General features: G+C 35.2%; 1 protein-coding gene across 2 annotated transcripts in view; it reads right to left on the reverse strand.

Moving 5' to 3' along the window:
* SYT12 (synaptotagmin 12) overlaps positions 1–24,221 on the reverse strand; it is a 1,960,217-nt gene that overhangs the window by 413,929 nt on the left and 1,522,067 nt on the right. For both annotated transcript variants that reach the window (XM_044067306.1, XM_044067305.1), the window contains one exon: positions 23,187–23,380. In XM_044067306.1, the coding sequence (XP_043923241.1) occupies positions 23,187–23,380 (194 nt within the window). The remainder of the gene's footprint in view (positions 1–23,186; positions 23,381–24,221) is intronic.

Here is a 24,221-nt window from a genome sequence, read left to right on the forward strand (position 1 = left end):
TTTTGTCTATGATGGTGGTTTTTGAAGGGGTAAATAACATAAGTTTAGTTCTTGTGGCATTGAGTGCTAAGTGGTTGTCTAGCATCCACTGTTTGGTTAAGGAAAAGGCATTTTGAATTAGTTTTGTTAAAATGGGGATGGAGGTGGCAGAACATATTATGGTGGCGTAATCAGCATATTCGATGAGATGAGTGTTAGGGATGGTCTGATAGATGTCGTTTATGAAAATGTTAAATAGTAGGTGCCCTAGAGTGGGACCCTGAAGTACTCCTGTGGGAGTATTGAAGAATGGGGAGGTAGCTTTTTTCCATCTGACTGCTTGTTGCCTATTTGATAGATAGCTGGTAAACCAGTTGATAATGGAGGGGGACAGGTTTAGTTTTGAGAGTTTGGTGAGAAGAAGGTTTTGAGAGATGGTGTCAAAGGCCTTAGATTGGTCTAATAGGAGGGTGGACACAATATGGCTGGAGCTTTAACAGTTTCTAGGAAGGAAAGGGGAGCAGTGGTGGTGCTGTGGCCAGGCCTGAATCCATGTTGTGTGGGAATTAGGAGTTGGTTATTTATGACATAGGGTAACAGTTGTAGGTGGATGCATTTTTCTAGCAGTTTGGAAATAGAGGATAGGATGGCAATTGGTTGAAAATTTGGGATGTGATTGTTGCTCCCATCTTTGTGAAGTGGAATAATAAAGGCCTTTTTCCAGGGTTGGGGCACCTGACCTTCTGTGACTGACCGGTTTATTAGGATACAGATGGTAAGGGCTATGGCTTCTGCAGATATCTTTAAGAAGTAAGACGGAATTTGGTCTGGGGCATTGGAACTTGGTTTCAGCTTTTTTAGGAGTTTTTTAACAGTAGAGATGGGGATGGGTTGTATGGAGAAGGGAGGGGGTTCGGAGGTGGAGGTACTTGAGAAAGAAAAGGTACTAGAAGAGGAAGAAGCCAGTGACTGTTGGGATGTGGAAATAGGATGGTTAGTGAAGAAGGTTGTTAGTTTGGCAATAGAATCAATGAAGAAAGAGTTGAACTGGGCAGCTAGGTCAATGTCGGCAGCATTTGGGTCAGGGCAGGGGGTTTCTTTTTTACCAGGAATAAGAAGAGAGGAGATTCCATCCCAGAATTTTTGGGAGTTTGTATTGTGATTAGTTTGTAGTGTAGAAAAATAAGATTTCCGGTCTCTAGTAATATGTTTTTTTACTTTGTTATGCAATAGTTTGTATTCATTAAGGGTGGTAGTAGTTTTGTTTTTCTGGTAGCGTTTCCAAGCTTTGTCTTGAAGACTCATAATGCCTAAGATGTCTTTAGTTAACCGTGAGACAGATTTACTTTTAATTATTTTTGTTTTCAGGGGGGCCAGGGAGTCTAGCAAGTGTAAGAAAGTTGTATTGAAATAGGTAACAGCATTATCTAGGGGTAAAGTTTTTAGTGGGTTCCAGTTTAAGTAAGTTTGTAAATATATTGGGGTTAAAGTTTGTTAGGGACTGGGTAGAGATATAGGTATGGGACAGTTCTAAGGGGGAGTACAGACGGTGAGCAAAGGTAGGAAAATGGTCACTGAGTGGGTCAGGGAGAGTACCACTGTCAGAGAAGTAGTGAGGATGAGATACTAGAATCCAGTCAAGGGTACTTCCATTAGAGAAGTCCTTGGAAGGTCTAGCTGTGGTGTTGATGATCTGAGAGAAGTTGTAGAGGTTTATATTAGAGGGTTTTTGGGAGATTGAATAGTGTCCCAGTTGATGTTTACATCACCCAGGATGATGGTCTTGTTAGTTACATTGGTAGAAAACCAAGAGAGAATGTCTTTGAGTATTGTGACACTGCCTCCAGGAGGAATGTAAAGAGAAACAATTCAGATGAATTTATGTTTGTTTATCTGAAGTAGGGTTGGAATTTGTTCTGCGTTATTAAATTGTGGAATAGGTTTGGTGAAGGGTGTTAGATATTATGAATATAAGGCTGAAATTAATTCTGTTGTAAATATGCTGAAAGAAAAAGCTTGCTTAAATGCAGAAACAGAGTTTAGTAATATGTGATCAGCAGTCATACTAAATGACCATGGCTTGGAAAATAAGGAACCTGCTGAATGGACATTTTTCCCTTACAGACTTATAAACAGGATGTATGCAAGAGCAAAAATGTAAAATCTGCTTTTAAAGAACACTGACATGTTTTTCTGTATATAAAAAATGGACACAATATGTTTCCTAAATTAACAGGATGGACACAATATGTTTCCTAAAACAACAGGATATGTTTATGACACTGTGACAATGTGTTTTCTCAAAAATATGTTTTTCTGCATGGAAAACAGGATATGCTTATCAGCATTGGTACAAGAACAGATGTTCTTATACAAAGATCCAAATAGAATACAGGACAATGTGTTTCCTCAAAAACATGTTTTTCTGCATGGACAACAGGACACTGTTACAGGATGTTCACACTGTCAGAAAAGATGGTCTCTTACAAGACATTGTTAAACAAGGAAGCTTAGTATTGTTTCTACAGGAATGAGCAATTCTCCAAAATAGAATATCAAGAAGAAATGTATATGTTTATGCATGACTAATACTGTATATAAAGAGCTGTATAAATCCAGTTATGTTAGAGGTATGGTAGGGACTCATTTGTCCTAAGGTAAATGTTATATCTCTCACATCATCTGTACTATATGAGAAGTAAAGTTGGAACAGTACTTTTAAGCAGCAACGTTGTTCCATTTGGTTTATTATAAAAAGTTATTTGTTACTGCTCTCTAAAGTTGATGCTGCAAAGTATACTCTCTCATCAGTGTATATTCTGCAAGTTTCTGTATGCAACAGACTGTGAATGCAAATATAACCAGACTTTGAATTTTAGCAGAATCCAGCCAGCAAGACTGAGTGTCTTAAGAACACTTCAAATCCATCACACCAAGCAGTAAGCAGCTGTATGTAATTTTTTCAAAGGCAAGCTAGCCTGCATTTGAACCTACAATCTACATTCAAACACAGGAGGAGTGATGGTAAGCCCTGCAGAGGGTCACTTCAGTTAAATTGCAGTAACTAACATTTGTACGTATGTGTAAATCCTAAACAGAAGTATTCCAGTTTATGCAGCTTGCAGTAGTAAAGTTTTTTAGACGTCTACAATCCGGAGTGAGGCTAATTCAAGAAATTCACAGTGCCATAAATTCTTCAAGAAAAGGTGAATGTAAACTAGCACAGTAGTCCGCTGCCTGTTGTGCTTCACCAGCTTCTCAAGTGACTCTGAAAAATTTCTAGCCATCTGCAATAACAGCTTGATCACCTGTTTTCTTGCTAACTGGTCACATATTTAGTGTGGATGATGTTAAACAGTTTGTATATTCTTAAGAGAGTTTGTATATTCTTAAGACAGTTTGTATATTCATACATAGTTTGTGCATTCCTAGACAGTTTGTATATTACTAGACAGTATGGATATTATTTATAATTCATGCAGGAGTAAACCAAACTTTAGTAAATTGTAATGTTGGTATACACAGCACATTAGTAAATGTAAAACCTTATTAGGGCAGGTTGATAGTAAGGCATTATGCAAATGTATTACAATATTTGACTGGTATCTCAAAGAAAACCATGTGAAAAATGACAAATGTTTAGTGTGTGCTTCAACAAAAACTGCATTTTGTGTATTATGCCATAAAATAATATTGCATCATATTGCTAAAAAAATAGACTGTAAAGACAGATCTGTTCATGATAAAGAATTAACTAAGGGTAAAGTGTTTCCGTTACATTCTGATGTTGAACAGTTATGTCCTGTCACCACATGTGAGTCAAATCAGTTACTGATAGAACCCCTACTACATTTAGTGACAAAGAAATTTAGTAAACTTCTAAAAGACAGACACAATGAGTTCAGGAAGCTTAGACAAGTTATACATACATCTTTTCAAAAGTGCATAGGAGTTTCAAATTCAGCAGAACAGCTTACTAAAGAATGTCAGAAAGACCATGCAACATTACAGGAAATTCAACAGCAGTTGCAGGATAAAGGAAATAAATTAGCTGAACTGACAAAGACTGGGAACTTCCTGCATACACAGTTAATCTGTGCAAAAGAAATATATTTTATAATATGTTTATGTTTTGAAAATGGTTAAACATACATGGTAGGATGGTAGGAGCTGATGTCTGGACAAATCATTCTTAAATGTTTTACTTTCATTCAGTTAAAGCAAGACATCTATCAGTTCTACAGTAAAGTAAAGCATATGAATGCCATCCATTAGCATAGTCAAAAGGTAAACAAAACTGTTCTAGTGTATAAAATTAAATAAAAATAGATGAGTAAAAATTTAAAGTCACAAGACATGACATGCTTGTATAAAGATATACATATACAAGACAGACATGCATGTGTGTTCTTTTCATCTAGAGTACATCTGTTACAATACACAAGAATAACAGGCAGACAACAGCAAATATAAATAATATAAATATAAATGTGTTAGTTAAACTAATATCTATTTTGTTTTTTTACAATTTGTTTATAATTATATAGTAACACCAAACAGTTAAAGTTCTGAATTTTAAAAAGAAAATCACAGATGGTATTATTCAAACAGTTTTTGTAAAATGAATGGCAGGACAGTTAAATAGTTAAATAAATAAAAAAATACTGAAATCCATGTAAGCTAATTGTAATGTAGTATAAATGCATAGTTATGCAAATCACAATCACATTAAAGGAAAAATGCCAAAAAATTAACTATAGTTTATAGAATATAAAATGTGAGCTCAGACCTTCCTAGACTGAATGAATAGCTACAGGAAATGCTGGAAAGATAAGATAAACAACAAGACTGATTGCCAGACAAGTAGCTTGAGTTTTTCTAAAGCATCATTGTTATTAAAGCATAATTGTTAAAATGTTTACAGGCAACACTATTTAGTAATTGTAATAAAATGTCACAATTGTGCATAGATGTCACTTATAATCTGTTTGCAAGTAAATGTTAAAAAGACAAAAAAAAACCTCAGTTGCATTAAGTACAGCCAGCAAATGGGCTATAGTATATATAAAGATCAAATCAATTGTGCAGGAGGGTGTAAATACCTACTAGAGGTAATATACAGTGAAAGCTTTATTTAGTAACCTAATAAAATAAATGTATAACCAAAGTGTTGGGCTGACATACATTCTATTCTCACAGCATAGGGCAGGTAAACAGTGCTGAAGTACTACAGGGGGAGGGGTACTTTCTCAGTTTTACACTGACTGTATAAGGCCACAAGGGCACTTTCTCAGTTTTACACTGACTGTATAAGCAGTAATGCACAAGGGTCTGAAATAAAGCTACAGAAAAAATAAACAACAAGGGTCTGAAATAAAGCTACAGAAAAAATAAACAACAAGGGTCTGAAATAAAGCTACAGAAAAAATAAACAACAAGGGGTCTGAAATAAATCTATAGAAAAAATAAACAACAAGGGTCTGAAATAAAGCTACAGAAAAAATAAACAACAAGGGTCTAAAATAAAGCTAGAGGAAAACATATCTCATTCCTTCTTGACAATACTCTTTTATGGGGGGAAAACAGGTATTAGTGTATTAGAAATACTGGTAAACTGGATTAAACTTGATAGGATAAGATATTTTACAAGTTGTTAATAGCTATCATAATTCTTATTATTGTATTGTTTAGTATTAAATTGTATTTACAACCTGTTAAACTGTAAAGCTATATGAGAGATGGTTTAAAAAACAAGAGATGGCTTAAAAGTGATTACAGCTATACAAAAGAGAGTAAAGATATGTAAAAAAAATTGAACAAGATTGGTCACTATTTTTAACATGAATATTGACAAAACAATGTTAGTATAAAAAGCATGAATATTTTTAATAATTGTTGAGTATGTAGTTTAAAATAACAGGACATATGAATTTGGTATCAATTCCACTAGATATTTCTAAAGAGACATAAAAATTTTCCAAGATTTTGCTTAATATTAATGTTATTAAATTTGTAAGATTAGACTAAATGTACTTTACAGTCTTTGTATGTACAAATGTAGAATATTTCAGTACAAATGATAGTCTTTGTATGTACAAATGCAGAAAAATTCAGTACAAATGAAATTAATGTCTAGTAATGAATATGTGTGAAAAAACATATTTAAAGAAAACAATGGGTCCAGGGTACCTACTAGATTAAAATGCATAAATAGCAAACAGTCTGTGTAAATACATACTGATCAGGATACATTGTAATAAGTTCAAAACTAATTTGTCAAGTTGTAATATCACTGGTTTTACCCCAGTAAAATAATTGCTTTCAAATATTTATTATCTAAGCCCAGTTCAGTACTTTACCAAGATGTTAATGGGCAGTTCAAAGACATGACCACAATGTTATGGTTAAAATGACATTGAAATTGTGTGTTTTCAGTAGTGTATAAATGCTTGCAGTAGCACATGGTTACTGTCTCTTATAGTTAATTCAACAGTTGCAAAGAGTTAATGGAACAGTTCTAAGTCATAAATTAAATTCTGTGATTGCAAAAGAATAAATTGATCATGTTAACATTAAAGGAGACACAGCTCATAATTGATAAAATATTTTCACAGAATGGTCTGCAAAAGAAAAAGTTGAAATACATTCAGTTTTTGTAGTAATACTTAATATCATTGTATTAACTATGTAAAATTGCATTTTGACTTGTATCAAAAGAAGACTATAGGTTTGCTTCTTAATGTGTTTTCTATATAAAATGTTTTGAGTATGTTTAAAAACAGAGGGAATTGTTAGATATTATGAATATAAGGCTGAAATTAATTCTGTTGTAAATATGCTAAAAGAAAAAGCTTGCTTAAATGCAGAAACAGAGTTTAGTAATATGTGATCAGCAGTCATACTAAATGACCATGGCTTGGAAAATAAGGAACCTGCTGAATGGACATTTTTCCCTTGCAGACTTAAAAACAGGATGTATACAAGAGCAAAAATGCAAAATCTGCTTTTAAAGAACACTGACATGTTTTTCTGTATATAAAAAATGGACACAATATGTTTCCTAAAATAACAGGATGGACACAATATGTTTCCTAAAACAACAGGATATGTTTATGACACTGTGACAATGTGTTTTCTCAAAAATATGTTTTTCTGCATGGAAAACAGGATATGCTTATCAGCATTGGCACAAGAACAGATGTTCTTATACAAAGATCCAAATAGAATACAGGACAATGTGTTTCCTCAAAAACATGTTTTTCTGCATGGACAACAGGACACTGTTACAGGATGTTCACACTGTCAGAAAAGATGGTCTCTTACAAGACATTGTTAAACAAGGAAGCTTAGTATTGTTTCTACAGGATGAGCAATTCTCCAAAATAGAATATCAATAGGAAATGTATATGTTTATGCATGACTAAAACTGTATATAAAGAGCTGTATAAATCCAGTTATGTTAGAGGTATGGTAGGGACTCATTTGTCCTAAGGTAAATGTTATATCTCTCACATCATCTGTACTATATGAGAAGTAAAGTTGGAACAGTACTTTTAAGCTGCAACATTGTTCCGTTTGGTTTATTATAAAAAGTTATTTGTTACTGCTCTCTAAAGTTGATGCTGCAAAGTATATTCTCTCATCAGTGTATATTCTGCAAGTTTCTGTATGCAACAGACTGTGAATGCAAATATAACCAGACTTTGAATTTTAGCAGAATCCAGCCAGCAAGACTGAGTGTCTTAAGAACACTTCAAATCCATCACACCAAGCAGTAAGCAGCTCTATGTAATTTTTTCAAAGGCAAGCTAGCCTGCATTTGAACCTACAATCTACATTCAAACACAGGAGGAGTGATGGTAAGCCCTGCAGAGGTTCACTTCAGTTAAATTGCAGTAACTAACATTTGTACGTATGTGTAAATCCTAAACAGAAGTATTCCAGTTTATGCAGCTTGCAGTAGTAAAGTTTTTTAGACGTCTACAATCCGGAGTGAGACTAGTTCAAGAAATTCACAGTGCCATAAATTCTTCAAGAAAAGGTGAATGTAAACTAGCACAGTAGTCCGCTGCCTGTTGTGCTTCACCAGCTTCTCAAGTGACTCTGAAAAATTTCTAGCCATCTGCAATAACAGCTTGATCACCTGTTTTCTTGCTAACTGGTCACATATTTAGTGTGGATGATGTTAAACAGTTTGTATATTCTTAAGAGAGTTTGTATATTCTTAAGACAGTTTGTATATTCATACATAGTTTGTGCATTCCTAGACAGTTTGTATATTACTAGACAGTATGGATATTATTTATAATTCATGCAGGAGTAAAACAAACTTTAGTAAATTGTAATGTTGGTATACACAGCACATTAGTAAATGTAAAACCTTATTAGGGCAGGTTGATAGTAAGGCATTATGCAAATGTATTACAATATTTGACTGGTATCTCAAAGAAAACCATGTGAAAAATGACAAATGTTTAGTGTCTGCTTCAACAAAAACTGCATTTTGTGTATTATGCCATAAAATAATATTGCATCATATTGCTAAAAAAATAGACTGTAAAGACAGATATGTTCATGATAAAGAATTAACTAAGGGTAAAGTGTTTCCGTTACATTCTGATGTTGAACAGTTATGTCCTGTCACCACATGTGAGTCAAATCAGTTACTGATAGAACCCCTACTACATTTAGTGACAAAGAAATTTAGTAAACTTCTAAAAGACAGACACAATGAGTTCAGGAAGCTTAGACAAGTTATACATACATCTTTTCAAAAGTGCATAGGAGTTTCAAATTCAGCAGAACAGCTTACTAAAGAATGTCAGAAAGACCATGCAACATTACAGGAAATTCAACAGCAGTTGGAAGATAAAGGAAATAAATTAGCTGAACTGACAAAGACTGGGAACTTCCTGCATACACAGTTAATCTGTGCAAAAGAAATATATTTTATAATATGTTTATGTTTTGAAAATGGTTAAACATACATGGTAGGATGGTAGGAGCTGATGTCTGGACAAATCATTCTTAAATGTTTTACTTTCATTCAGTTAAAGCAATACATCTATCAGTACTACAGTAAAGTAAAGCATATGAATGCCATTCATTAGCATAGTCAAAAGGTAAACAAAACTGTTCTAGTGTATAAAATTAAATAAAAATAGATGAGTAAAAATTTAAAGTCACAAGACATGACATGCTTGTATAAAGATATACATATACAAGACAGACATGCATGTGTGTTCTTTTCATCTAGAGTACATCTGTTACAATACACAAGAATAACAGGCAGACAACAGCAAATATAAATAATATAAATATAAATGTGTTAGTTAAACTAATATCTATTTTGTTTTTTTACAATTTGTTTATAATTATATAGTAACACCAAACAGTTAAAGTTCTGAATTTTAAAAAGAAAATCACAGATGGTATTATTCAAACAGTTTTTGTAAAATGAATGGCAGGACAGTTAAATAGTTAAATAAATAAAAAAAAATACTGAAATCCATGTAAGCTAATTGTAATGTAGTATAAATGCATAGTTATGCAAATCACAATCACATTAAAAGAAAAATGCCAAAAAAATTAACTATAGTTTATAGAATATAAAATGTGAGCTCAGACCTTCCTAGACTGAATGAATAGCTACAGGAAATGCTGGAAAGATAAGATAAACAACAAGACTGATTGCCAGACAAGTAGCTTGAGTTTTTCTAAAGCATCATTGTTATTAAAGCATAATTGTTAAAATGTTTACAGGCAACACTATTTAGTAATTGTAATAAAATGTCACAATTGTGCATAGATGTCACTTATAATCTGTTTGCAAGTAAATGTTAAAAGGACAAAAAAAAAACCCCAGTTGCATTAAGTACAGCCAGCAAATGGGCTATAGTATATATAAAGTTCAAATCAATTGTGCAGGAGGGTGTAAATACCTACTAGAGGTAATATACAGTGAAAGCTTTATTTAGTAACCTAATAAAATAAATGTATAACCAAAGTGTTGGGCTGACATACATTCTATTCTCACAGCATAGGGCAGGTAAACAGTGCTGAAGTACTACAGGGGGAGGGGTACTTTCTCAGTTTTACACTGACTGTATAAGGGGAAGGGGCACGTTCTCAGTTTTACACTGACTATATAAGCAGTACTGCACAACAGTCTGAAATAAAGCTACAGAAAAAATAAACAACAAGGGTCTGAAATAAAGCTACAGAAAAAATAAACAACAAGGGTCTGAAATAAAGCTACAGAAAAAATAAACAACAAGGGGTCTGAAATAAATCTATAGAAAAAATAAACAACAAGGGTCTGAAATAAAGCTACAGAAAAAATAAACAACAAGGGTCTAAAATAAAGCTAGAGGAAAACATATCTCATTCCTTCTTGACAATACTCTTTTATGGGGGGAAAACAGGTATTAGTGTATTAGAAATACTGGTAAACTGGATTAAACTTGATAGGATAAGATATTTTACAAGTTGTTAATAGCTATCATAATGGTTATTATTGTATTGTTTAGTATTAAATTGTATTTACAACCTGTTAAACTGTAAAGCTATATGAGAGATGGTTTAAAAAACAAGAGATGGCTTAAAAGTGATTACAGCTATACAAAAGAGAGTAAAGATATGTAAAAAAAATTGAACAAGATTGGTCACTATTTTTAACATGAATATTGACAAAACAATGTTGGTATAAAAAGCATGAATATTTTTAATAATTGTTGAGTATGTAGTTTAAAATAACAGGACATATGAATTTGGTATCAATTCCACTGGATATTTCTAAAGAGACATAAAAATTTTCCAAGATTTTGCTTAATATTAATGTTATTAAATTTGTAAGATTAGACTAAATGTACTTTACAGTCTTTGTATGTACAAATGTAGAATATTTCAGTACAAATGATAGTCTTTGTATGTACAAATGCAGAAAAATTCAGTACAAATGAAATTAATGTCTAGTAATGAATATGTGTGAAAAAACATATTTAAAGAAAACAATGGGTCCAGGGTACCTACTAGATTAAAATGCATAAATAGCAAACTGTCTGTGTAAATACATACTGATCAGGATACATTGTAATAAGTTCAAAACTAATTTGTCAAGTTGTAATATCACTGGTTTTACCCCAGTAAAATAATTGCTTTCAAATATTTATTATCTAAGCCCAGTTCAGTACTTTACCAAGATGTTAATGGGCAGTTCAAAGACATGACCACAATGTTATGGTTAAAATGACATTGAAATTGTGTGTTTTCAGTAGTGTATAAATGCTTGCAGTAGCACATGGTTACTGTCTCTTATAGTTAATTCAACAGTTGCAAAGAGTTAATGGAACAGTTCTAAGTCATAAATTAAATTCTGTGATTGCAAAAGAATAAATTGATCATGTTAACATTAAAGGACACACAGCTCATAATTGATAAAATATTTTCACAGAATGGTCTGCAAAAGAAAAAGTTGAAATACATTCAGTTTTTGTAGTAATACTTAATATCATTGTATAAACTATGTAAAATTGCATTTTGACTTGTATCAAAAGAAGACTATAGGTTTGCTTCTTAATGTGTTTTCTATATAAAATGTTTTGAGTATGTTTAAAAACAGAGGGAATTGTTAGATATTATGAATATAAGGCTGAAATTAATTCTGTTGTAAATATGCTGAAAGAAAAAGCTTGCTTAAATGCAGAAACAGAGTTTAGTAATATGTGATCAGCAGTCATACTAAATGACCATGGCTTGGAAAATAAGGAACCTGCTGAATGGACATTTTTCCCTTACAGACATAAAAACAGGATGTATGCAAGAGCAAAAATGCAAAATCTGCTTTTAAAGAACACTGACATGCTTTTCTGTATATAAAAAATGGACACAATATGTTTCCTAAAATAACAGGATGGACACAATATGTTTCCTAAAACAACAGGATATGTTTATGACACTGTGACAATGTGTTTTCTCAAAAATATGTTTTTCTGCATGGAAAACAGGATATGCTTATCAGCATTGGCACAAGAACAGATGTTCTTATACAAAGATCCAAATAGAATACAGGACAATGTGTTTCCTCAAAAACATATTTTTCTGCATGGACAACAGGACACTGTTACAGGATGTTCACACTGTCAGAAAAGATGGTTTCTTACAAGACATTGTTAAACAAGGAAGCTTAGTATTGTTTCTACAGGATGAGCAATTCTCCAAAATAGAATATCAAGAGGAAATGTATATGTTTATGCATGACTAAAACTGTATATAAAGAGCTGTATAAATCCAGTTATGTTAGAGGTATGGTAGGGACTCATTTGTCCTAAGGTAAATGTTATATCTCTCACATCATCTGTACTATATGAGAAGTAAAGTTGGAACAGTACTTTTAAGCTACAACATTGTTCCGTTTGGTTTATTATAAAAAGTTATTTGTTACTGCTCTCTAAAGTTGATGCTGCAAAGTATATTCTCTCATCAGTGTATATTCTGCAAGTTTCTGTATGCAACAGACTGTGAATGCAAATATAACCAGACTTTGAATTTTAGCAGAATCCAGCCAGCAAGACTGAGTGTCTTAAGAACACTTCAAATCCATCACACCAAGCAGTAAGCAGCTCCATGTAATTTTTTCAAAGGGAGTAACAGAGAGGGAGGATGAATATTGGAGAGCAACTCCCCCACCTTTTTTTGTTTGTGCTATCTTTTCTAATTATGCAGTAGTTGGGTGGTATTAGTTTAGTCTTTTATGTGGGGTTTTAACCAGGTTTCAGAGATGGACAGTATATCTGGTTGATTGTGGAGAAGCCAGGCACAGAGGTTAGGGATTTTATTACATATGCTTTGAGCATTTAGAGCTGTAAAGTGGAGGGATTTACTGCTTGTGTGTATTATCACTATGATATTCTTATATATAATATAGTAGATATTAATTATTATATATTATTATATTATATATTATATTATTATATATATTATATATAATTTTATATATATATATGTATCTATAATATTATTATAATAAATATGAATTTATGATTAGTGTTATTTAATTCACAATAATATATTTATCATATATATAAATTATATATATATATATATATATATATATATATATATAATATTATTAATTAAATTATGTTATCTCTTTTACAATATTCAGTCCTTCAAATACTGTTTGTTTAGGCTCTGATTTCTATTTCCTTAGTTACACCCACTTTCTCACATAGATATCTATATATAATATATATATATATATATATATATATATATATATATATATATATATATATATATTATATTTCAATAATAAAATAAAAAAAATAATTTCAATAATATTGATATGAAATATAATATATATACATATATATAAATATATTTATTATTATTTTAAGAGGCATCACAGGCCTTACAGATCAGACTTGTCAAGCTAATGGGGTGATAGTTTCCATGGTTAATAGTGGCACCAACTTAGTGCAAGGGGATAACAATGGCAGTTTTCCACTCTGCTGGAATGAAGCCTGTACTTAGGCTATGGTTGAATAGGGTGCTCAATGGCAAGGCTAGTTCTTGCAGGAGATGGTGCAGAACACAGCCATGGATACTATCAGATCCCATGGAAACTGTGTTCTTTGCCCTGGATAGGGTCTTTATCACTTGATCTATGGAGATGTGAGGTGTGGGGCAAGTTTCAGGGATGTTGAATGGGCCTTTGTGGCAGGACAGGGGATGACGTTTGTGCTGAACCTATCTGTTAGCAGGTTGGCTAAGTCAACAGGATCAGTGTAAGTGGTACCATTAAGAGTTCATTCAGAACAAACCTGGGCTTTGCCATGGAGGTTCCTGACATAACTGAAAAAGGCTTTGTGGTTACCTTTTGTTTTGGAGGCTAGTTTTGATTCATAATTGGCTTTGGAGGTTTTTGCTAGCGATCTAATTTGCTTGTTGAGGCTAAGGAGGGAGTTTTTCCAATTGGGAATCTGTGCCTTTTTACCCTTGGACAACAGTTTATTCCTTTTTTGTAAAGCCTATTGATAGAGGATGTCCAGTGGATAGGTTTGTGTTTCCTTGAGGAGCAGGTTTTAGTTCTGTTGGGTATGTCTAGAGTCCATGCTGTTGTACAAGTGCTTACGTACTTCACTGGCATACTGTTCTGCATAGTTGCTTGCATCTTCTGAGGGGGGCAGTGGTGTGAGCCTACCTATACTCTCCCTTAGAAGGTTGTAGTCAGCTTTTGAGAAGTTTTTGTAGCTTGGTTATGGTTCGGGGGTGGGGGGGGCATTGGATGAGATAGAAACTTTGAATGAGACAGACCAATGGTCTGATCTAACCAGGTAAGAACTTACTATGGGGGTGGTGCAGCGGTCACCCATGTTGGTAAGAACCAAGTATAGAATGTTATATCCCCTTGTGGGGGATGAGACAAGCTGGTCTAGTGCATTAGAAATGATGAAGTTGAGGAATTGTTGGGTGAGTGCATTAGAGCAGAAACAGTTCACCCAGTCTATGGTGGAGTACTTAAAATTACCAAGAATCAGGGTATTAGGGGGTACCTTGATGGACTCAAGTAGGTCCAGGTAGGAGGAATGGATGTACTGAGTCATGGAGAGGGGATCTATAGCTGGCTACAAGTTAGGATAGGTTTCTTGCCAATCATCAGTTGCACCTGGATTAGTTCTAGTGCATCATGCTGGCAAACCAGTCTGGAGCTGTGCCTGTCATTAATGAAGATAGACACTCCATCACTCTTAGTCTTCTCAACCTCAGTTTGGGGTGCAATGAGGTATAGCCTGGTAAGGCAGGTGTGCTCTCCTCAGCCTTGAACCAAGTTTCCATGACTGCACAGATGTTGGCATCTTTCAGTGCAAGGAAAGCCACCAGTGAGTGCATTTTCAGGTTAAGACTCCTAGCATTAAGCAGCATGACCTTCAGTTTGCTTTTTGACAGATCTTTATGTTGGAAGATTTGTCTTTGGGACATTGCCTAAAAAGGCACAAGGGTGACAAGTGGAGGCCACTCACAGACAGGCCACAAGCAGCAGCTACCATACTGAATTTTTTTTAGTGGGGAGACAACAATCAATCCTATCAAGAGAGCTGTTGTTTATAAAGGAAAGCTGAGATTGCAGGGATGGCACTCCTCCATCCCATTTTTCTTAATGTCTTTGAACTACTTTTTTGCTTTGAAGTTGAGTATTTTTTACTACTTCCCTTTTACATTCTGTATTTTTGTTCACATACACTATTCATTAGAATGCTATCCTACAAGGAAAGTGAAAAATGTGTAAGACAAATGGTCTGTTTTATGACTATAATTGGCTGTTAGTCAAATGAAAGGCTTATCTTTGTGTTCTTTTCAGCTACAGGCAACAGTGAAGTAATGACAGACTTGTAAAGTGTTACCCATTATACAATGACCCCCCCATTAATATTCCAAAACGTGCATGCTGATTGGTCAGCATGTATGTTGAAAATCAGACTTATACTAATGGAAAAAAGGTCCGGTCGCCCGGACTTTTTCAATTAGTATAAGTCTTTTTTTACAGCAATGGAGAATGCAAGATCTCCGTTGCTGTTTAGACACTGTCTTGCTATGTTAAAGGAGTTTAACATAGCGAGACAGCTTTAAAAAAATTAACGGAGATCTTCCTTTCTCCATTGCTTTTTTTAAAGCTGTCTCGCTATGTTAAACTCCTTTAACATAGCAAGACACTTTGTAAAAAGCAACAAAGAGTTTGCTTTCTCCGTTGCTTCCACCCACAGCTCTGATGTACTCTGTAAGCATATGCATGCGTAGTACATCAGAACTGCCGCAGAGTACCAGACAGCTGCGGAAGGGCAGCAAGGAGGCATTATACAATGCCATTATTTAAGAAAAGTAAGTATTTTTTTTCTTAAATAATGTCATTAATATAATAACCCACTTCTGGGTGTGGGTAATGCTGGATTTACCCTCGTTTGTCTTTGTTTGGCCACTCGGGCTTCGCCCTCGTGACCAAACCACACCAACCGTGGGTAAATCTAGCATTACCCACACCCAGGCGTGGGTTATTGCTATAATACGTCATGGACTGTTTTGTCTATCAGTATTATTACTGGTGTAAAGCACAGACCTTGCTATGGCAAAGGTCATTCCTGAACTTAGGAATTTTGTCTTTGCTCTTTCTTACAGGTTTATCCAGTTAAAGCATTATGCATCACAATCCAATACAGTTTTACAACAGTGCTGTAGATCATTATGGGAGCATGCATACTGTACATACCATTCTCCATGCTTTTCTGTTTTCACTTGTAAGAGAAAGAAGGATTCTAGCCTTTTGTTATGCATTGCTTGTTAAGAGACAGCTGACATCCATTTCACATGTACCATACGGTCATTATGACATCTCAGACACATTTAAGGAAGATACTTTAGATACATTTATCTTGGCTACTGAATGGACTATTTGGTTGGGAAGATGTAGAGATATATTCCATCATACAGTTTAAGACATTTTGATCCTTTTCCATCAGCTAACTGTACGGCAGTGGTATAAAAGATGGTGTGGGAATTGCTCCTATTTCTTGTATATACAGAAATAGTTGTATATATATTTCCTTTAGATTGTATATGCCTTCATTTACTTTGCATCACTCTGCTTTTTGCTTTCTGACATTTAATGTACACCTTGTTAAAATATAAATGCTTATTTTGTTTTTGTTTTCATAGAACATGTGCATCCTTTTAGATTCATGTTACCATCTGCTGATCTGATTTAGTATTTTGCTTACATTGTTGTATTTTGTTTCAATAAAATCATTTCCATTCCTTTTCCTGTCCATCCACTGCCTACTCTGCCCTTAACTCCTCCCTCTTCTGTCTCATGGGGCAATGCTCTAACCATTCCTAGCTAACCTACCCTAATTAAAAGTACTGGTCCTGGAGAAAGTTGGCCTGGGAATGGGCAATACTGTGTTATGAAATCCCTTTGTATTTTCATTTCAGACTTTTTTACATTTTCATCAGAATAGTAATCCTTCTAAGTGAAACATGTTTTCTGATATTTTGTATTAATGGCACATTATACAACCTTATTTATTTCCATTTTTCAGAATTGTATGCTCCTTTCAAGTCTATGAATTAACTATTTTACTTGATCACATTTGGAAACTGCACTGCGGTAGAGTTGTCGCCTCACAGTAAGACGCTGTCCAGTTCGATTCTCAGCTAGAGCGTCTTCTGCGTAAAGACATGCGTGAATGGGCGTACCTTCGTTGAAGGTTGTGTGTCAGGCCTGGCAAGCCGGTACGTAACAATCAACTGCCGATCATTAGCGGACCGGAGTTCCGCTGTGGCGACCCCTAACCGGGAAAAGCAGAAAGACACAAACAAACATTTGGAAACTGCACTGGCCACAAACTTAAGTTCCTTGCAATTTCCAGATAAGACTTAAAAGGAACTCTAAGACCACACAGTTACATCACAGAAATACAGGTGCAGAAGGACTGGAACAGAGATAGTGGCATAATGCTGGGATTTAACTACATGGGCCCATTGTGTGTATATGCCTTGTTTTGGGAGTGAACTAGAATGATTGGTTGAGTGACTTTCTTATAATTGCAGTGTTAACAAGCAGTGAATGAAGAAATCATACCCAGGATTACAGGACAACACTCTGAAGCAACTTTTAGCTTTAAAACTATGTTAGACTATATGCTTTGAGATCTCTCCTTTTACATTCTGGATAAGAATTCAGGGATGGGGCATTTTCAGAAAGAGGATTTCTGAAAATTTCCAGGTGCATTTCAGAATGTCAGCATCTGCCTTGCAACAAACTTTACATCCACTGATAAGACCTTTATCACATTAACCCTTATATGCATGACTCATAAAACGTTTATCACATTAAACCTTACATTCCGAACTCGTAAGACATTTAACTTCTCAAACCTTGCATCCATGATTGCTAAAGCCTTTACCACATTAAACTTTGCATTCAAAACTGATAAGGTTTTAAAGAGGTTACGTACCACAATTAAGCAGCACACTGGACTGTAGCTCTGGTGATTTGGTTTAGTTGCAAAGTGTCAGCAGTCATGCTACTTGACACTTAGATCACTGAGATAATTATGCAATGCACTTACACCAGGGTGCACCCCAAAACAAGTCTTAGCTTCATGCATTTTTCCTACTTAGTCAGTTACCACCTCACTCTCCTTAACAGGTTAACAGAACTTAAGAAATGAGCAAAGATAACTGTAACCTGTATCAATGCATATATTTAGGTTTGGTCCTTACTTCTTTGCAGTCTGCAGAGATCACATGACCACCATATAGATGGGGAGATGTGCTCATTGGTTTCCATCTTATAGGTTCATAGGTGTGTGCTAGGCTAATGACCAGAAGGACCTATTTAAGCCTAGCCATGCATCCCACATCTCTGACAAGTTCTGGTACCCTTGATAAGCATAAGCAGGGGCTTGGGAGGTGAAACATTTACAGGCTGCTTGTGCCCATTAGAGACACAGGTACCAAACTAGAGATGAATTTCCTGTTCCCCATCTGATTGTCCAAGTTACACCTGAATGAGGTTAGGGAGGAACTCTGCTTTTACATGGATGGGGAGCCTGTTCCAGAGAATGGTTTGTCTCTGGGATATATACCTGTCTCTCCAGCAGGCCCTATTTATATCACAGGCAAGGTTTACGTCTTTGGAATGGGTGATTCTGGTGCTGTTTATTTTTGCGATTATGCAGGAGGTCCATCAGAGTGGGGTCTGACGATGCCCTGTATGCCAGGCATAGATCTACCCTCAAAAGCCTGGAGGAAACAGAATACTGGGATAGGGCCTTGAGGTGGTCTGCATAGGACATGTTATGCATGCCCTGCATTCTTTTAGTAAGGAATCTCTGTAGACGTTCAATTTGTTGACTATGCCTGGTTAGGTACATACCAAATGGGGCATTGTACACAATGACAGGTCTTCATGGCAAGTGAATCAAATGTATAAACTACAGATACTCAAACATAAGGTACTGCATAATCTTAGCAAAATGGGTTGTGCATTAGTGGTTTCAGTTTATGCAATTACTTCAATATAACACTGCCTTATTTTTTTACTTCTCCAGCAAACTAGGGTTGTTTGAGTTTTGTGGATCTGTGCCTTTGAATGTATAAGCTGCAATTCTGTGTGATGTCTTGTTACTATTCCTATGTTGAGTGATTGCTATGGAGACAGCAGTTTCATGTGATGTCTCTTATTTTTAATAGTAACACATGTCTGTAGTGATTTTTATGATTTTTACTATATACTTATTGCATTTATGTGGTAATGTTTATTATTTTTTTTCTGTTTATGTTCTTTCTGGTTTACTTCATTTTAATGCTTGCAGTCTTTATCTTTGTGCTTGTTTGTTGCTTTGAAATATTTACTGAATTTTTGGAAGGCTTTGAGTTTATTTAGTTGGGTAAGGTTATTACATTTCATTTTGTTATTTTTTTTTATTTTACTTTTTATTGAGTTTGTTTTCGTTTGAGACTGCATTTTTGTTTCCTTGCCTTTTTTAATTTTAATTTAGGGGTTGCATTGTTTCAGTTGTCATTTTTATATGTTTAGTATCTTAAATAGAACTGCTCTTGGATTTTTTGCGAGCTTTGTTGTTTTCAGTGATTTGGTTTACTTGGTTATTTTTCAGGTAATTTGTAGTAAAGTAACTTGACAGTTCACAGTTATTTTATCATTTTCTAATTTTGGAGGTATGATAGTGCCTTGTACTTTGATTCTTTTATAGTTCTTTTTTTTCTAACAAGATATGTATATATTAACATCCCTATAATTTTATTGTTTAAGTCAATTAGATACTTTAGTTTGAGTACAAGTGCTTGAGTCCCAAGTGCTCAAAGCCAGGGACTGAGCTTCCAGTAGCTTACATAGGCTGCCTCTTGTGCTGAGATTTAAAATGTGTTAATGTGCTCATACAAGCGGCTGCTGCAGCTTACCTGAACACATTATTTGAGTTTGGGTATGGTAATTGCTATGGCCTTGGGGAAAGGAGTAAGAGGGGCATTTTAGGGTTAGGAGAGGGAAGAAGATTTGAGGGTTAGGGAGTGGGAAGGCAGTTTTAGGTTTAAGGTATGGGGTTGGATTTTTAGGATTAAGGAGCAATCAGGGGACTTTAGAGTTAGGGGGATGGAGTTTTCGGGTAAGGGAGCTAGGACTTGGGTTGAGAAATAAGTGGGAGTTTTAGGGTTTTGGTACAGTTACACAACTTATAGGGTTGGGTATTAGAAGAGCTACATAGAAATGGGTGATCAGGCTAATGACTGAGCAACTGGCAGAAAGCAAGTGTGCCATGAGCTACTTGCCTTTCAGCACCCGTAGTAGAGACAATACTTTGGCTTGACTGGAAATTTTCTAATAAAGCTTTATTTACATTTTCTTCATAAAAATGTCTCCCCTTTCTGCCTTCCCATTCCCATCTTCTTTACTAAAGTAAATTTCTGATAGAACTGAAACATGACATAAAATACATGTAAGCAAGAGGCAGCTGTAATAAGATACATCTGGAAACATTGCATGGGCATTATGTATAGTATTCCTTCTTTTCTCCAAAAATTAAAATAATAAACAAGATAATTAACAAGATAATTAAAAATATTAAGTAGGAGAATAAAGGAAATAAAGGAAATGACATGCAATCTCTACAGTTAGTGTTTTTAATTATCATGTTAATTAAGTGAATGAGATTGTAATTGCATTACTGGTGGTACTGAGTCATATGACCTATTTATTTTTGTATATAAGGAGATGTGTTACAAATATTATTGATTTATCTGACAAAGTCTTTATGGTTTTAGACAAAAGCACTTATTAAAGTTAAATGTTTGTATGCGTTAGGTGTTAACTATAGCTGAGTTCTACAATTTCCATTTTGTTGTGTGTAACTGTGGAAAGAAATCAGCAGTACTATAGGATGGTAGAAATTGTATAAATGTAGTGTTCTCAGCTGGCTTGGTAGCTCTTTAGATATATTAGCCATGTCACAGATTCCTGAACTCCAACCCAATCATTCATGCTAAAAATACAAAAGTAGATAGCAAGATTTACTTTATTAATCTTCAATGGACAGTTTCCCCCTGACAACTCCAAGGCTTAGTTCTGAACTCCAGGCATCCAACCAGGGTTGCTAGAATGGCATTACTTACAACAACGTCACTCTGCACATTACCTGAACCTAAATGGACAGGTCTGCACCTCATATTTCCAGGGCTGATTCCAGAACTCTGTTAACAACACTACAGCAACATTTGTGGAGCTGCAGTATTCTTTTTATAGTTATCCACAAACACACACACCACACACACACACACACACACACACACACACACACACACACACACACACACACACACACACACACACACACACACACACACACACACACACACACACACACACATACATGCGCACACACACACACACACACACACACACACACACACACACACACACACACACACACACACACACACACACACACACACACACACACACACACACACACACACACTGCAAGACAAAGGAAAGGAGGAGAAGTCCTCAGAGTTCTACCTGTGCAACAGTTACTAGACAGCTTGATTCTGCACTGCATAAGAGTTTCAGAAATAAGTTGCTGTGTATTGTCTAATAAACAATAAGGAATCACTTATGAGCAGAAGGCTTGGAAGGCTGCAGCAATAACAGACAGCCTTTTGTGATTTCATAGGTTGGGTAGAGGCCCAGACAGAATGAGTTCAGGGGCTAGAATATGGCACTAGGGCTGCATATTGGATAAACTTGATATGCGCACTATGTTTTAGATGTACAGTATCATATATTTGTGATGGTACTTTTGAAGTATACAGATATTACTAGGTCACTGTAACAAAAAAGTTTGGCATAAACCCTTTAACCCTGAACTTCCTGATTTGTCTGCTTTCATATCTACATCGACCACAACTTTTTTTTACAGTAACCATAGATATTATGTACGTAGTACTAGTGGCGACTGATAAATATGATTCTTATGTTGTGGTGTAATATCTTGCATGAAACGTTGTGCTGTCCTTCAATGCACATTTTCTCACATAGAAACACAGGCTCAGTGTCACAGAGGAAGAAAGTCCTGACTGCTACTGATTCATCCCAAGTTGGACAGCAGCTGAGGTGCTACATAAGCCTGGGAGTGGAAGGTGGGAAATGATTATCTATGGCTCACCCATCTTGGGGAGAGGCTGTGGTGTTCCGTGGCTGACTCAGCTGCTGCTCTATGGCTATGACACATGCCTGGAGCATGGAAACTCAGTACTGCTCCTGGAAAGGACATGTGCTGTGGCTACCCAAACTGATTATGGTAGTCTTGTGCTCACATGTTAAGGAGCAAAATATGCATACTATAGAGGGGCACAGGTGGTCCCTTCAGTGATACAGGTCTGAATTTCACTGCCAGGCATGGGGTTTGGGATAAAATAGAATTGCCCCAGAACTCATATCCTAGATAATGTAGAGCTGCTGGAAGGGACTGCACTTCGTAGTTCCCTGCCCACGGACAATGACATGGGTCCCATGCTATGAGTAAGCTGGACGTTCCTGGGTGGTGAATGATGCTATACACTTATTGCATGGAGTAGAATGGCTGGGTGCATAAGCAGGGGCATAAATAATCTTCGTGGTTTGCCTGGATGGTGACCTCGTTCAGACATTTCATCCACACACTTTACTATGTATGCCTGTTGTACAGGAATGACCAGGTTATGTATCAGGGTATGATCAGTGTGTAACATTAAATAGAGAGACAGATTGTTTTGCAATCTTTAGGTATGAATTTGCTTGATCTGGGGTTTACACTTTAATAGGTTCTATGTATATGATAATAAAACATTTCTAAACCACATCAGGAAACATATAATAAAAAGGAATAACCATGCAGGAATCATTTCATCTATTATTGAAAGTGAAATAAATGTTCATACATATTTCCTCAAGGTACTTCACAAAACTAATATGGTTACAGAGTAGTAGGATTTGTAAGAAAGTAATGAGAAGTAAGCAAACACTGCACAACAAGAGATTCCATTCCAATAATCTACATCTTGTACTTTTTGAGCAGCTAATGGTCATGTCTTCCAGATCTGTAAAAGAAGTGTTGATTTAGTGGCATTGATAAACTCATGCACCTCTTAGTTACCTTTTGCCGGACCTCAGAATAAGAAGTGCCATATTTTTGCTCAAGATATCTGTAGTCATAGTTTGGAAATGGAGAAGGTGTAGGGTAGTTCCCAGATTTCCACAGTTTCCAGAGGTTTATGCCAACAACTCCTAGCAGAGCCAGAGCACCTGTTAAATAGACTGCAATCTCCCAGCCAGGTGGGCTTACAATTACTGAAGGAAAAAGGAAAAAAATAATGTCAGTCAGAAAACCAGTTCTATTACAAAAAAATGACATACAAGCTACAGTAGAAAGAGCAATTTTTTTTTCTTTTGGAGATATTTTGATACGGTATCTATTTTTAAGCTAACTTATATAGCTATTTCAAATCTGCCTTTAGTAGAAAATAGTCTTCAGCAGATAACATGAATTTGAATGCAACAGCAAAAACAATCAAGTTCAACAAAGTAAAACATATACTGCTCACTCTAATGTACCACAAACAAAAAAATACAGATACTCCAAAATTTTGAATCAGGTAAAACGCAGAGCCCATATTATAATACAAGATAGTAAATGGGAAAGTCTGATTGCCATGGAACATGAAAGTACAGCAACTGTATCCTAGGCAAACTAGGTAACATTAATAACTAGTACAGCAACTGTATCCTAGGCAAACTAGGTAACATTAATAACGAGTACAGCAACGGCATCCTAGGCAAACTAGGTAACATTAATAACTAGTACAGCAACGGCATCCTAGGCAAACTAGGTAACATTAATAACTAGTACAGCAACTGTATCCTAGGCAAACTACGTAACATTAATAACTATCTATCTACTAATTCCTACTAATTTTATTAAATATGCATTGTACAGTATGCATTTCTCTTACATTTTGTTCTGTACATTTTCTTAGAATATCTTAAAAATGGCTATCTCAATTTTTTGTAAAATGCTGATGAAAACTTGGGGAAAATAAATCCCCTCATAATCATTGCAAGTTCAAACCTATTCATTTTATGTATCAACATAGTATTCTTGGAGAGAAGGATTAGAGTCTGCCAATCATTT

The sequence above is a fragment of the Protopterus annectens genome, chromosome 3.part1 (genome assembly GCF_019279795.1).
Source record: "Protopterus annectens isolate FY-2018-M chromosome 3.part1, PAN1.0, whole genome shotgun sequence".
Taxonomy (NCBI): Eukaryota; Metazoa; Chordata; order Ceratodontiformes; family Protopteridae; genus Protopterus; species Protopterus annectens.